This window comes from Salvelinus fontinalis, chromosome 2, assembly GCF_029448725.1.
Source record: "Salvelinus fontinalis isolate EN_2023a chromosome 2, ASM2944872v1, whole genome shotgun sequence".
In the NCBI taxonomy this organism is placed as follows: Eukaryota; Metazoa; Chordata; class Actinopteri; order Salmoniformes; family Salmonidae; genus Salvelinus; species Salvelinus fontinalis.
In genome coordinates, this window is record NC_074666.1 from 82,170,412 (window position 1) to 82,184,395 (window position 13,984).

At 40.2% G+C, this 13,984-nt stretch overlaps 1 protein-coding gene across 1 annotated transcript in view; it reads left to right on the plus strand.

The window, feature by feature from the left end:
- Window positions 1-793: 793 nt before the first annotated feature.
- The window catches only part of LOC129828903 (syntaxin-1B), a 62,904-nt gene continuing 49,713 nt past the window's right edge, over window positions 794-13,984 (plus strand). The window contains exon 1 of the mRNA XM_055890202.1: window positions 794-1,107. Within this exon, the coding sequence (XP_055746177.1) occupies window positions 1,078-1,107 (30 nt within the window). The 5' untranslated portion in view covers window positions 794-1,077. The remainder of the gene's footprint in view (window positions 1,108-13,984) is intronic.

The following is a 13,984-nucleotide window of genomic DNA, read 5'->3' on the forward strand; positions in this document are numbered from 1 at the left end:
AACTTTGACACAAGATGTAGACTTATAAAGAAATCTAACATGGTAGCCTATTCTAATTTAATTAAACAAAGATATCTGAACTGTCTGAAAACAACTTTGATGTAATTTGCCTCAGGTTATAGGCTATTAGAATGCAGGTCTAGATGTATAACAATCTAATCACTTTTACATATTTTTTTACCATATACAACTATGTTAAGGTTTTCAAAATCTAGGCCTATCAGTAAAATAGTCTGCTGTAGCCTAATATTAAAACAGAAAGTAAAGTCTGATATTGAATTCTCTAAATCATTAGGCTACATTGCCTTTTAGCCTACAGTTGACGTCTATTCCATTTATTATGATGGCGTTTGCCAGTTTGTGGTGGACAGCTCATAAATAGAGCTCTTGTGCATTGAAGTGGGTGGCTTCCGATAAAAAAAAACGTGTTTAATGGGGGTAAAATCACCTCATCCTCTGATTATCTCACTTCCTTCTGCCTGTCACTATAGACCACCCTGAGCCCCTTGAGGAAACCGCTCCTTTGGGAAGGGGGGCTGGGGTTTCCGTTGCCCTACCCAGTCTCCATGCGCGTGGATTGAATTCCACCAAATTATTTTAATTCACCTAAAACAAACTACAGTTCACTGGTTGGCTTGGAGCGCCGACCGATTACGCGCTGCGGATAGACACCGAAGGGAAAAAAGGGCGGAGGGGGAGGGGTAGCAGGTAAAGTGATAGAGATGGAGCGAGGGAGACCGCGCGTGCGCACAGAGTTCCATCCCTCCGCATCGCTTCTTTTTTCATCCTTTTTTTTTTTTGCAGCATCAGTACCGCGCTCGTATCGCATTCGTTTGCTGGAGTCGGAGCGCGCTGCGGGGCGACACTGCACCGCCAAGGAGGACGCACAAGCACAGTAGAGGGGGGACTAGAAAAAGGGAAAAAGACAGAGAAGGTAGCGCACAGGGGAGACTCATAAGCTACCCACTCATTTGAATACTGGAAGAAAATATCAAATTGTCGGACCTTTGGACATAAGAAGACAACGAGGCGGAAAAACCCAGGCGATTATATTTTAGCCAGCACGGCGGGGAAACAATGAAGGATCGTACACAAGAACTACGAAGTGTAAGCTTATATATTTATACTATTCCTGCCCTCTTCCCTTGGTTCCACTCTCTCCTCCCTTCCGAATCCTCACCGCAATCGGGCGTCAGCGTCTGACATCTCCTTGCTGGGCGCTACTTCACCGCAAACATAACACATATGTGAGGTTTCGGTTCTTACCAAAAATACAGAGGCGGGTATCTTTAGGCTATTCATTTATATTTTACGCATTCGAATGTGTCTTCCCATCAGTGTCAATAGCCTAGTGGTGCCCGCATGCGTGCACTGATGATCATACACGTAATATGAGCAGGATAAAATATGCCTTCTCTATTAATGGTCCGTTAAAATGCAGTGATTAGAGAAAATAGTATAGGGCTATTAGCATTACAGGCAGGCAGGCAATAATATAAAACAAACACATCTACCATAGATAGTCTACTGCTAGAAATCCCCCAAATCAATATAAGCTTATTAATTCTTATTGCTGGCTAATATGGATGGACAGCTACCCTTAACAGTGGTTAAATACAGTGGATGAAAGCTATCCTAGCCCATAGTCCTCCTAGCCAAGCAATCCCTGCAAACACCGTTAAAGAGTGTTCTTCAAACCCTTGGTAGAACGAAATATCTGTTCAGAATTGCCTCAGCCCATCGGATTTATCTTTTTCTAGATAGTTGATGGAGAGAGCATTTTATAGGAGTGGGACGGGGCCGAATAAGGTGCGGGTGGGGGGTCATATTATGAGATTGTACATTTTGTTATAACTGACCTCTACAATGGGGTATAGTTTACATTATTCCTTGTATTAGACTCAAATTCGATCAAGGAGGACAGAATTGTAGCTCTCTCCCAACTATGCGTCTGTAGGGTTCAATTGGGTTTGCTTTGGCGACACCATGCTATGGCCGGATCTGCACCAGGGTTTCGTTTTTTTCCTGCATTGGAAAACCACATTCATACCGGTTTACAACACGTTGGGTGACTAGATATATGCCATGAGGATAGCCACTGTCATATGTTTGTGCAATTTGTCTGTCTAGGTTTAATTGAAAAACAAGGCAATAAAATCGATATGAGGCCCGAAGCATGCATGGCATTTTTGGCGTAGCCCAACCTCCAACGGCTGGAGATCAATAAAATATCCGAGGAAACGCCTGGACTCACTGCCGCTCTGCACGTATATCTAAAGCGTGTGTGTGTGTGTGCCTGTGTGTGATTATTATATCCAAATTTAGAGCCAATACAGGTTATACTGCTGTGAACATTATAGCACATGATTGTGATTGTGCCACCGTTCCTGAGATAGCCCATGGTCAGCGGATTCACCTTGCATGAATTCTGTGCCTCCTCTTGTGCCTTCCCACTGAAACGCTGAACACAGCTAGATCCATACTCAGTCAGACACTAGGCACTTGCCTCACTGCCCACTGTAGATTCAACGAGACTAGGCTACAGAAATCTCTCGGCTATGATGCTTTGATGTCCAAACGAACCATAAGAGCGTTTATTAGACGCTTTCATTTAGTAGATTATCTTTCTCTCTGAGACGGATTTTCGTTCTTTCTTTACGATTTTCGTTCTTTCTTTACCTGTAATTTATGGTTTTGTATCCCCCCCCCCCCCCCCCCCACGTTCCCGATATAATGGATGCCATCTGAAGTGAAATGGATAAATAATCACTACCGTCAGTCTAAGTTCTATGAAAATAATATTGTTGATGTTATATTATAATGATCGAATATCACGTAATTCTGGCAACAGATGTTATATGATTGGGTAATAATTACATTTTATGTAATCGTCAACATCACAGTGACGTATACGTCGCGCGCTACATCGTCCTACTCTGAGCAAGCCGTGTCTGCACGGGTTTTACCGAATGTGCTACGTGTGTGAGTGAGCAAAAGATTGTCCGGCTATATTTACCATGTCTATACCGACTATTCCGGTGTAATCCAAAGAGACGGCTGACAGACCTTCGATTGAGGGTGCGCTCGTGCGTTGCTGCACAAGATCTGTACCAATCTTATTGATTATAAACTGGGGTAGGGGTTGCTAAGAAGGGACATAATCGAAGCTCAATCGCACTATATATCATATACCTAAGATGAAACTGAAACCTTGAGCCAAATTCTGGGGGTTGAAAAGGCACAGGCATAGTTTTCTTATTCTAAAACATATTTCTAAGCATTATAGGCTACAGATGTCATAAAATTAATATTGCTCTCTGTCATTGATACACACACACACACATTATTGATTTGTTCTCCCAAGACCAAAAATATATCACTCACTCAATGTCCTTAACGTTTCTGCATGATGACACAATACATTTATTCAGTGCAAAATTGTGTGTGTGCAATTTTATTTTAATTGGTTATATGGCTGCATTTCGACAGGCACCCCAATTCTGATATTTTTTTACCACTTATTGGTCTTCAGACCAATCACATCATATCTTTTCATGTCAGATCTTTCTCAAAGCTGATCTGATTGGTCAAACGACTAATTAGTGAAATATCGTAATTGCGCTGCCTTTCTAAATGCAGCCAGAGTGTCATTTTAGTTGCAAAGTGGATACTCTTCTGGACTGTTTTATGTGTAGGCCTATAGCATTGCCAACCTTTCTCATATTAGTAGTCTATAGAACATTATGTGTTTTATACTGTCTTGAATATCAGTAACATTACTTATGGCCTTGACTGGCAGAACCATAAATTCAACACATGCATCCAATTTGTACCTACTTGGTAAGCTTATTTATAACAGGTTTATAACATATCAGTGACATATTTGTGTCCAATGCAGAATAAGCAAAACATCCTGTTATTCCAGTTACTGTATATTTTGTGTCGTTTTGCTTAAAGCTTTGTGTGCCTCGATTCCCTGTGTTGCTTTATTTAGCCCCACATGTATTTAGCGTTCATATTCACCACATGTATTTAGCGTTCATATTCACCACATGTATTTAGCGTTCATATTCACCACATGTATTTAGCGTTCATATTCACCACATGTATTTAGCGTTCATATTCACCACATGTATTTAGCGTTCATATTCACCACATATATTTAGCGTTCTTATTCACCACATGTATTTAGCGTTCATATTCACCACATGTATTTAGCGTTCATATTCACCACATGTATTTAGCGTTCATATTCACCAAATGTATTTAGCGTTCATATTCACCACATGTATTCAGCGTTCATATTCACCACATGTATTTAGCGTTCATATCCACCACATGTATTTAGCGTTCATATCCACCTCATGTATTTAGCGTTCATATTCACCACATGTATTTAGCGTTCATATTCACCACATGTATTTAGCGTTCATATTCACCACATGTATTTAGCGTTCATGCAATGAACTACCATGCAATGTGTCCCGGATAAACAGAGATTTTAGTAAGACACAAGCTGGAACTCCCTGTTTGTGTCAGAGGAAAGGACTGTCTGACTTCTGTGTCCGGCCTTGACAGCACACCTTTATTTACATTGACAGGCTTTTTCATGTAGAGTTCTGTGGTAATGTATATAAAGTGCCGTCAGAAAGCATTCACATCCCTTTACTTTTTCCACATTTAGTTGTTTTACAGCCTAAATTTAAAATGGATTACATTTAGATTTTGTGTCACTGATCTACACACAATACCCCATAATGTCAAATTGGAATTTTGTTTGTAAAACATTTTAGAAATGTATAAAAAAAATAAAAAGCTGAAATGTCTGGAGTCAATAAGTATTCACACATACAATTATCTGTAAGGTCCTTCAATCGAGGAGTGAATTTCAAGCACAGATTTTCAATGCCTCGCAAAGAAGGGCACCGAATGGTAGTGTAAAAAACCCCATCTGAGCTGAATATCCCCTTGAGAATGGTGAAGTAATTTATTAGGCTTTGGATGGTGTATCAATACACCCAGTCACTACAAAGATACAGGCGTCCTTCCTAACTCAGTTACCGGAGAGGAAGGAAACTGCTCAGGGATTTCACCATCAGGCCAATGGTGATTTTAAAACAGCTACAGTGTTTAATGGTTATGATATGAGAAAAATTAGGATGGATCAACAACATTGTTGTTACTGTACTCCACAATACTAACCTAAATTACAGAGTGAAAAGAAGGAAGCCTGTACAGAATACAAATATTTCAAAACATGCATTGTTTGCAACAAGGTGCTTAAGTAATACTGCAAAAAATGTGGCAAAGAAATTAGCTTTTTGTCCTGAATTCAATGTTTGGTGCAAATTCAACACAACACATCACTGAGTACCATTCTTCATATTTTCAAGCATGGTGGTGGCTGCATCATGTTATTTGTATGCTTGTCATCGGCAAGCACTACAGAGTTTTTTAGGATAAAAATAAATTGAATACAGCTAACACAGGCAAAATCTTTGAGGAAAATCTGGTTCAGTCTTCTTTCCAACAGACAATGGGAAACGAATCCACCTTTCAGTAGGACAATTACCTAAAACACAAGGCCAAATCTACACTGGAGTTGCTTACCAAGATGACATTGAATGTTCCTGAGTGGCCTAGTTACAATTTTGACTTAAATCGGGCTTGAAAATCTATGGCAAGACTTGAAAAGGGCTTTCTAGCAATGATCAACAACCAACTTGACAGAGCTTGAAGAATTAAAAAAATTATAATGTGCAAATATTGTACAACCCAGGTGTGCAAAGCTCTTAGAGGCTTACCCAGAAGGACTCACACTGTCAAAGGTATCATAAATGCTAGAATCTTTCGTCCACTTTGACATTACAGAGTATTTTGTGTAGATCGTTGACCAAAAATGACAATTAAATCAATTTTAATTCCACTTTCTAACACAACAAACTATGGAAAAAGTCAAAGGGGGTGTGAATACTTTTTGAAGGAACTGTATATTGAAACATTCACCTGTACAAACATGTCCCACATGTCTCCGTTAGCAACACGGTTAGCTCAGATTATACAGTACCATACTTAAATGTTGCAAAACATTGTTATTGCAATGATATAACAATGAAACAACTTTAAGATTACATTGTTCATGTTTTAATCAAGGCTGTTGAGAATTAGGCTGGAAGAGGAGACATTTATAGCCATCTATCCTGAATCAAAAGCCTATGTTTTATGACAATCCATCACCGAAATGGATACAAGCAAACACAGATCGCAGCTGATGAATGAGTGAACCTTATATAACCTTTTGACCTTTGACAACAAGGGTTAATTAAGGCTCCCTCAGCACAAAATGATACTAAAGCCAATAGGGCTAACGTGGTGTAATGATAGTAGAATAAAAAATGATAGCAAAGCACAATTTGCCAGCTGTAATAAAGATTATGCCACATGACATTTGCGATATATCTTGCCTCTTTTGTGCCTTAAGCTGTCCTTGAGTCATTGAAGGGCATGGCACAAACCACCACTTAAAAAACGCAGAGCAAAACTGTGTACAGGGGAGTGGACAGAGACACTAACGTATTATACACACTGAATGAGGTTTGGTCAAAGTGTATGACTGAATTCTGTTGGATGTACTTCAGAAATGATCATATTTAGGTAAATAACGGCATGTTAACATCTGTGTGAGGGAAGTTCTGTCTCAAAGCCATGGCCTAGCAGTTCTGCTGTACTAAATGCGTTTGACATATTTGCGTCTATTTGTAGCGGCTTTTGTAAAGGATTTTATTGGCACATTTGAAGTTGAAATGTTCATCTACTTTTAATGTTGTCTTTTATTTGAAGTATGCATCTTTTATGTTACACAATTCCATATTAGGACATTTCTTTAAAGTTTCTCGGAGACAGTAATCCTACCTGACCCTAAAATGTCAACATGCTCACTGCTAAACAAATGATATCAGAGACCACAGTGGCGATTTGCATTTGATGCAGTTAGTAGATGTATAGGCTATCATTACCCCCTTAACACATTGTTTGAAATGATTCTTATCCTTAAGTGGATTTTTTTTCAAAAGGAATGGGGTCACAAAATGTATAGCAGAGCATCTCCATTTGATGGCCCTCCAATAGTCACTCCCCATGAGTGATTACCGCAGCTAGTAATACATTATGTATGAGCACCACCCCTGACTACATGCCACATCAATGTAATAGCGGATTGCACCAGAGAATACTGGTCGCTCCGTGTTGAGTATTTTCCTTAAGGCATGATGCTTTGTGGATGGAGAGTAGATTCCAGGAGAGGTCAAGGATTTGCATTATCTATTCTAAAGATGTGTTTGTATCAAACGGTGAGTCATAATGGCAGCCATGTTGGAAATTAATAACCCCGGAAAAGCCACAGTTTCCTGGTTTAGCCTAAAGTCTAGCGCGTCTGTGGTAGAGTGGGGGATGATGTGGGACGGACGCAGTGTTCTGTGAGGTCATATGCAACCAAGGGCAGAGACAGCCACTATATTTAAAACCACAGTGCTTTTCAGTGGTACACACAATACAAACACAAACCTAGAACTACCGGTAGATAGGTCCTAAATTGTATTTCTTTCCCAATAAACAAGGTTGCGCAGACTCAAGCTGAATGAGTGATGTGTGTTTTGAGTCCTCCAAAGTCATTTAAGCAGAGGGATCTTCAGTTGCACTCTGTCAACACAAAAAGTAATTAAGCCTGAAATTGTAGTCGTAGAGACACAAAAGTAAAAAAAAAATGCTAATCAGGATTTAATAGCAGGAGGGAATGTGACGGATTTCTTCCAGCTAGACGTCTTTCATCTGACCTAGGGATCTGTTTGCCCACTGGTACTTACAGACTGGTACACGTGCCCTTGACGTGGTGGACACATTAGACAGTAAAAATAACCCTCCAAGGCATGTTTTAGCATCTATATTCCTCTCAATGGCAATGAACTGGACAATGGAGGGAAAATCACTTGAGGTGGACAACAAATAGCCTTTGCTTCGAGTGTAGTATGGATTTTGTGTGGATTGGGTTTGGGGGTATGGTTAAAGGCTAACCCTAGTCTAGTAGGCCTAGGGTACTCAGGAACAGTCTCTGTCTCTGTCTTTGCGTCTTACTCACCTCACACTGCTGAATCTGTCACACGCTGTTTATCCCCACATATTTGGACTGAAGGATTGTTTTTTATCTAGAAACTACCTGGATGTCTGCCCCGCCTTTTTGTGATATAGTTAAGTTGACCTCAGTACAGCTAGTCATTTCTCCTAGGAGTTATAACTTCAAATGAGTTCTAGAAAGTCCAAAAACCATCTATATTTCCTACTCCACTTTTACTCAATTGTTTTTACTATGTGCTTTAAAAAGAATAGCTTGCGTTTTTAAAATGTCAACGTAGGTTAAAGAAAGACATGCTGACTGGCCATTCCAAACCAGACCACTTTCTCCCGTCAACAATTTTAGCCACTATGGGAAAATTATTGGACAAAAGTTTTGGACACAACAGTTCACCTGACACAAGACTGAATCCAAACATTACACTGTTGATTTTATGTACATTTTACATTTACTGTAATTTTTGCAGCATTTGTTGATAACAACAACATCAGAAAATACTCTGAATACATTCAGTAACATGATAAGAATGTTCTTGGAGAATGTGGGGTACGTGCAACATAAGATTACAAGGGTTCAAGTGAGCGGACTAACTTGTGTATTCAAAGTGGCCAAATCAAATCAAATCAAATTGTATTTGTCACATACACATGGTTAGCAGATGTTAATGCGAGTGTAGCGAAATGCTTGTGCTTCTAGTTCCGACAATGCAGTAATAACCAACGAGTAATCTAACCTAACAATTCCACAAACACTACCTTATACACACAAGTGTAAAGGGATAAAGAATATGTACATAAAGAAATATGAATGAGTGATGGTACAGAACGGCATAGGCAAGATGCAGTAGATGGTATAGAGTACAGTATATACATATGAGATGAGTAATGTAGGGTATATAAACATAAAGTGGCATAGTTCAAAGTGGCTAGTGATACATGTATTACATAAAGATGGCAAGATGCAGTAGATGATATAGAGTACAGTATATACATATACATATGTGATGAGTAGTGTAGGGTATGTAAACATTATATTAAGTGGCATTGTTTAAAGTGGCTAGTGATACATTTTTACATAAATTTCCATCAATTCCCGTTATTAAAGTGGCTGGAGTTGAGTCAGTATGTTGGCAGCGGCCACTAAATGTTAGTGGTGGCTGTTTAACAGTCTGATGGCCTTGAGATAGAAGCTGTTTTTCAGTCTCTCGGTCCCTGCTTTGATGCACCTGTACTGACCTCGCCTTCTGGATGATAGCGGGGTGAACAGGCAGTGTCTCGGGTGGTTGTTGTCCTTGATGATCTTTATGGCCTTCCTGTGACATCGGGTGGTGTAGGTGTCCTGGAGGGCAGGTAATTTGCCCCCGGTGATGCGTTGTGCAGACCTCACTACCCTCTGGAGAGCCTTACGGTTGTGGGCGGAGCAGTTGCCGTACCAGGCAGTGATACAGCCCGACAGGATGCTCTCGATTGTGCATCTGTAGAAGTTTGTGAGTGCTTTTGGTGACAAGCCGATTTTCTTCAGCCTCCTGAGGTTGAAGAGGCGCTGCTGCGCCTTCTTCACAACGCTGTCTGTGTGGGTGGACCAATTCAGTTTGTCCGTGATGTGTACACCGAGGAACTTAAAACTTACTACCCTCTCCACTACTGTCCCGTCGATGTGGATAGGGGGGTGCTCCCTCTGTTGTTTCCTGAAGTCCACAATCATCTCCTTTGTTTTGTTGACGTTGAGTGTGAGGTTATTTTCCTGACACCACACTCCGAGGGCCCTCACCTCCTCCCTGTAGGCCGTCTCGTCGTTGTTGGTAATCAAGCCTACCACTGTAGTGTCGTCCGCAAACTTGATGATTGAGTTGGAAGCGTGCATGGCCACGCAGTCGTGGGTGAACAGGGAGTACAGGAGAGGGCTCAGAACGCACCCTTGTGGGGCCCCAGTGTTGAGGATCAGCGGGGTGGAGATGTTGTTACCTACCCTCAGACCTGGGGGTACCACCCGCCACCCGTCAGGTGGCCGGCCCGTCTTTATCCTCTCCAAAGTGTGCACCATTACTAAGTCAATTCAATGCACTTTAATGACTCGAAGACGAGTTGTCAACTATAAGGTGCTTTTTGAGCTCTCTTAGCTGTGCCGTTGAGGAACTAGAGCAAGTACAATTGTAGTTGTTCTGTTTGGAAAACAACCCTGCATCCCCGCCATCAAACAATTACTGTTGTTTACACAATCCAAAAACGTCCCATTATAAATCACAATCTGGGTCAGGTGGGCATCATTTGAAAGCTTGTTCTATTGCCAAGCTAGACTAGATACGTTATAAAATACTATCTTACCGTGTAGGGCTTTCATAAGGCAATTCAGCGAAACAGACCATTTTGGTCTGTTGGGTTCTTGGGAAAAAAAGGGTTCTTCGGTTGTCCCAATAGGAGACCCTTTGAAGAACCCTTTTGGTTCCAGGTAGAACCCTATTGGGTTCCATGTATAATCCTTTCCCCAGAGGGTTCTACATGGAACCCAAAATAGTTCCACATAGAACCAAAAAGGGTTCTACCTGGAATCAAAAAGGGTTCTACCTGGAATCAAAAAGGGTTCTCCTATGGTGACAGCCAAACCCTTTTGGAACCTTTTTTTCTTAGTGTAGAAAGGAGTCATGAGTGCATTCAGGTGCGTGTTCCACCTTAAAATTTCTTCACAATAGACAAACACAGGCTCATTCTGTTCAGAACAACACGGGGTATAACGCCATGTCATCTTGTAACTGTACATCAAACTTAGTGATCAGAAACGTTGACACTATATGACATGAGTTTTATGATTATGGAAATGTGAAGTGCACATTTGGACTCACAGGTGTTTGGCTTGCTTGTATGACATCAAAGCGGTATTCCTTATAATCCTCAATGTCTCATCTTTCAAAATACACAGTCCTCTTAATTTAAAGCATTTCCCTTACTCAGACAACAAAACATCTGCAAAAGTTTCAACTAGCGGGAGAGATGGGGGAAGTTCAGAACGGCTGTCAGTCAAAACCCATACAGCGCTGTGAAGCCTAGAGCGAGAGCGCCGATGTAATTTATAGCATGTTACTGTACAGCTACTTTGTTCCAATTTAGGAGCTTATCAGTGGCCAAATCTGCCATTTTTAATCCTGAGTATGATTGTAAAGGACTACATCACGTGATATGGTTTTAATCTAACATCTTTAACTGCCTCAGCACAATGATAGGACAAAGAAAGGACAGGAATTCAGCAGCAACATGTTCCTTAAGGACCACTATGTCGGGGAGATGTTATTGAGGTTCGATTATCACCTGCTCTCTCAGTTTGCATGATCACCATGTTATCGGTGCAGAATATTATTTTGGAAATTGCTAGTTGGGGAATTTGTCTTGGAAACAATCTAGGAATGTCAGATGGTCTGATTGTGTTGTATGATCTTTTAGAGGTCCGAGTTTTGCCATTTTTGGGGTCGAGGAGATACAATGTCTGTTTGGATTGTCAAGGGTAAATGTCAGATCTATTTACTACACTGTGGAGCAATCATACACCCTGATGACAAACACATTTAAAAGGTGCTCCCAGATATATCAATCCAACCACTAAAGTGAGTAAAATAGTTTTACAACAGAAGGACAAAGCGTTTATATGATGACCGATTTAGATTGATGTACTGTATATTGGACATCCTCAAGAACCCATGCCTGCAGGTAGCCTAACTATCGATAAAGCTACAGACGTATGATCCCAATACGTAATCAATCTCTCTCTCGACTACAGTACACAAGTAAGTTAAGCACTTAAAGCATTTTGATGGGTGAGAAGCTACTTATGGCTGATGTTTTTTTAATTTATTTTTATTTCACCTTTATTTAACCAGGTAGGCTAGTTGAGAACAAGTTCTCATTTGCAACTGCGACCTGGCCAAGATAAAGCATGTAATGTAATGTCCTCATACTACCCTTTATGTAGAAACTATACTATAACAACATTGTAATTGCTGACAATGAAATAATCAAACAACAATTGAATCCTGCATTGAGGGAGGAAATCCAGGGTTGAGAGTACCATTATAACTGTACAATCAAATCCTGATACGAGAAACAGCTTTGAATTTATTTGTCCCATACTGTCACTTTCATTCCGAATATCCATCCTCATTTGTGTGTTCATTTTTCTAAAAGGTGGCATCACTGGTTCTATCGGCACAATGCCCCTCGCATCCTTAAATGACCTAGTTTACAAGTATTGCTGATCTCACATTGGTATGGCGGAAGTAGCAGTACGCTTTGAATCTCCCACCTTACATAATAAGTTGTAGCCGTTGAATTTTAGTCTGGACATAACTAAGTAAATTACAATGAAACAGCCTTCGGATGCTATACTTAAGTGGGTAAGCTCATTTACATATAGTTCAGACTGTTCTTTTATGTGTAAGTTGAATATGTAATTGATCACCCACTTCCTGTTTCATTCATGATGCGAGGGATGGAAGGAGGGGGGGGGGGGGTGAAGAAATATGCAGCTCACTGCTCCCTATAACGTCTTCTGCAAGGGGATTTGGCAAGGCAGCAGAAAACCAATCAATCAATAAGTCAATACAGCTTAAGCTTCCTAATTGGGTATTTGCTTTTAATACAAGGGGAAAATTGGTGACACTTTACTATAGGTGTCCTTATGTATACATTCATAAAGCCTTTATAACAACTATATAACACATTATAGCATTTGTCATAAGCTGTTATAAGTAGTTTTAAATAGTTATGAGTAACGAAATAAGATGTTATAAAACTAGGTATAATGGGCGTTATATAGAGGACTGTTTATCCTGTTGTCATATGCGCTCATGTCAATGTTAATAACAACTGGTATTACACAGTCTGCATGACAACTTACGTCATATGTTATTACATGCTACACAATAGTCTACATACCAGATGATATTAGAGGGCGTTATGTCATTTACCAACCTCTGTGCCACATTATTACATTGAATGGAATGATGGGTGTCATAACCATGTCCTTTGCCGTTATAGAGTGTGTGTACAGGCACCTTAAGTAACGTGACATTCATTTGAGGTGTTATAAAACAGTTATGAATGTGCGTATACCACAGGATGAGTTGAGAGCATCACAATGTTGTACCATTCAAAGGATAAAAAAAAAAACATGGGCAAATGGGAGCACAGATGTACTTAGGATTTTTTTATTTGGATGAGACAATAAACTGCTCAGAGTTGTACAAATTGGACCACGTCCATATATTAAAAAGGACACATTATATTACCAACAACTTGCTAAAAAAAAACACTTAAAAAAAAACGACACAGAAGCTAAGAATTTTTACAACAAAATCAAGTTTCTGGGGCACAACAGGATTTGTGACAGCTGTGAAAAAAGGAAGATGAGCAGGCCACAATAAAAATGACAGCTATATTATAAAGGAGATTGATCATTAGTCAGGTTGCCAGCTAGCTAACTGAGTAGTTGATGGTGCAATTGCAACATGTAGCTCTCCAGGAGCAGAGTTGGAGAGCCATGCTTCTCACAATCCAAATATCGCCTGTAGCTAGCTAGCCACAGACGTAGGGCCACGACATGAGAACAAGCAGCCCCACTGTGCCCCCATTTATGCATAGCTAGATAGTTAGCTAGCTAGCTTGCTAGCTACCGGAGGAATTTCAAATTATAAAGCAAATTTTGCAGCACATCACACAATACATTCTCTTTCAGTACACTTTAAACACAATTACTTTTTAATTTCATCGTTTCTCATGTGTTGTTGTTCTGTTGTTAAGTCTTCCGATATCAGCGAAGTGATACGCTGACACAAGAGCTGAAGCTAAATAACTTTTCGTAGGATCTGCA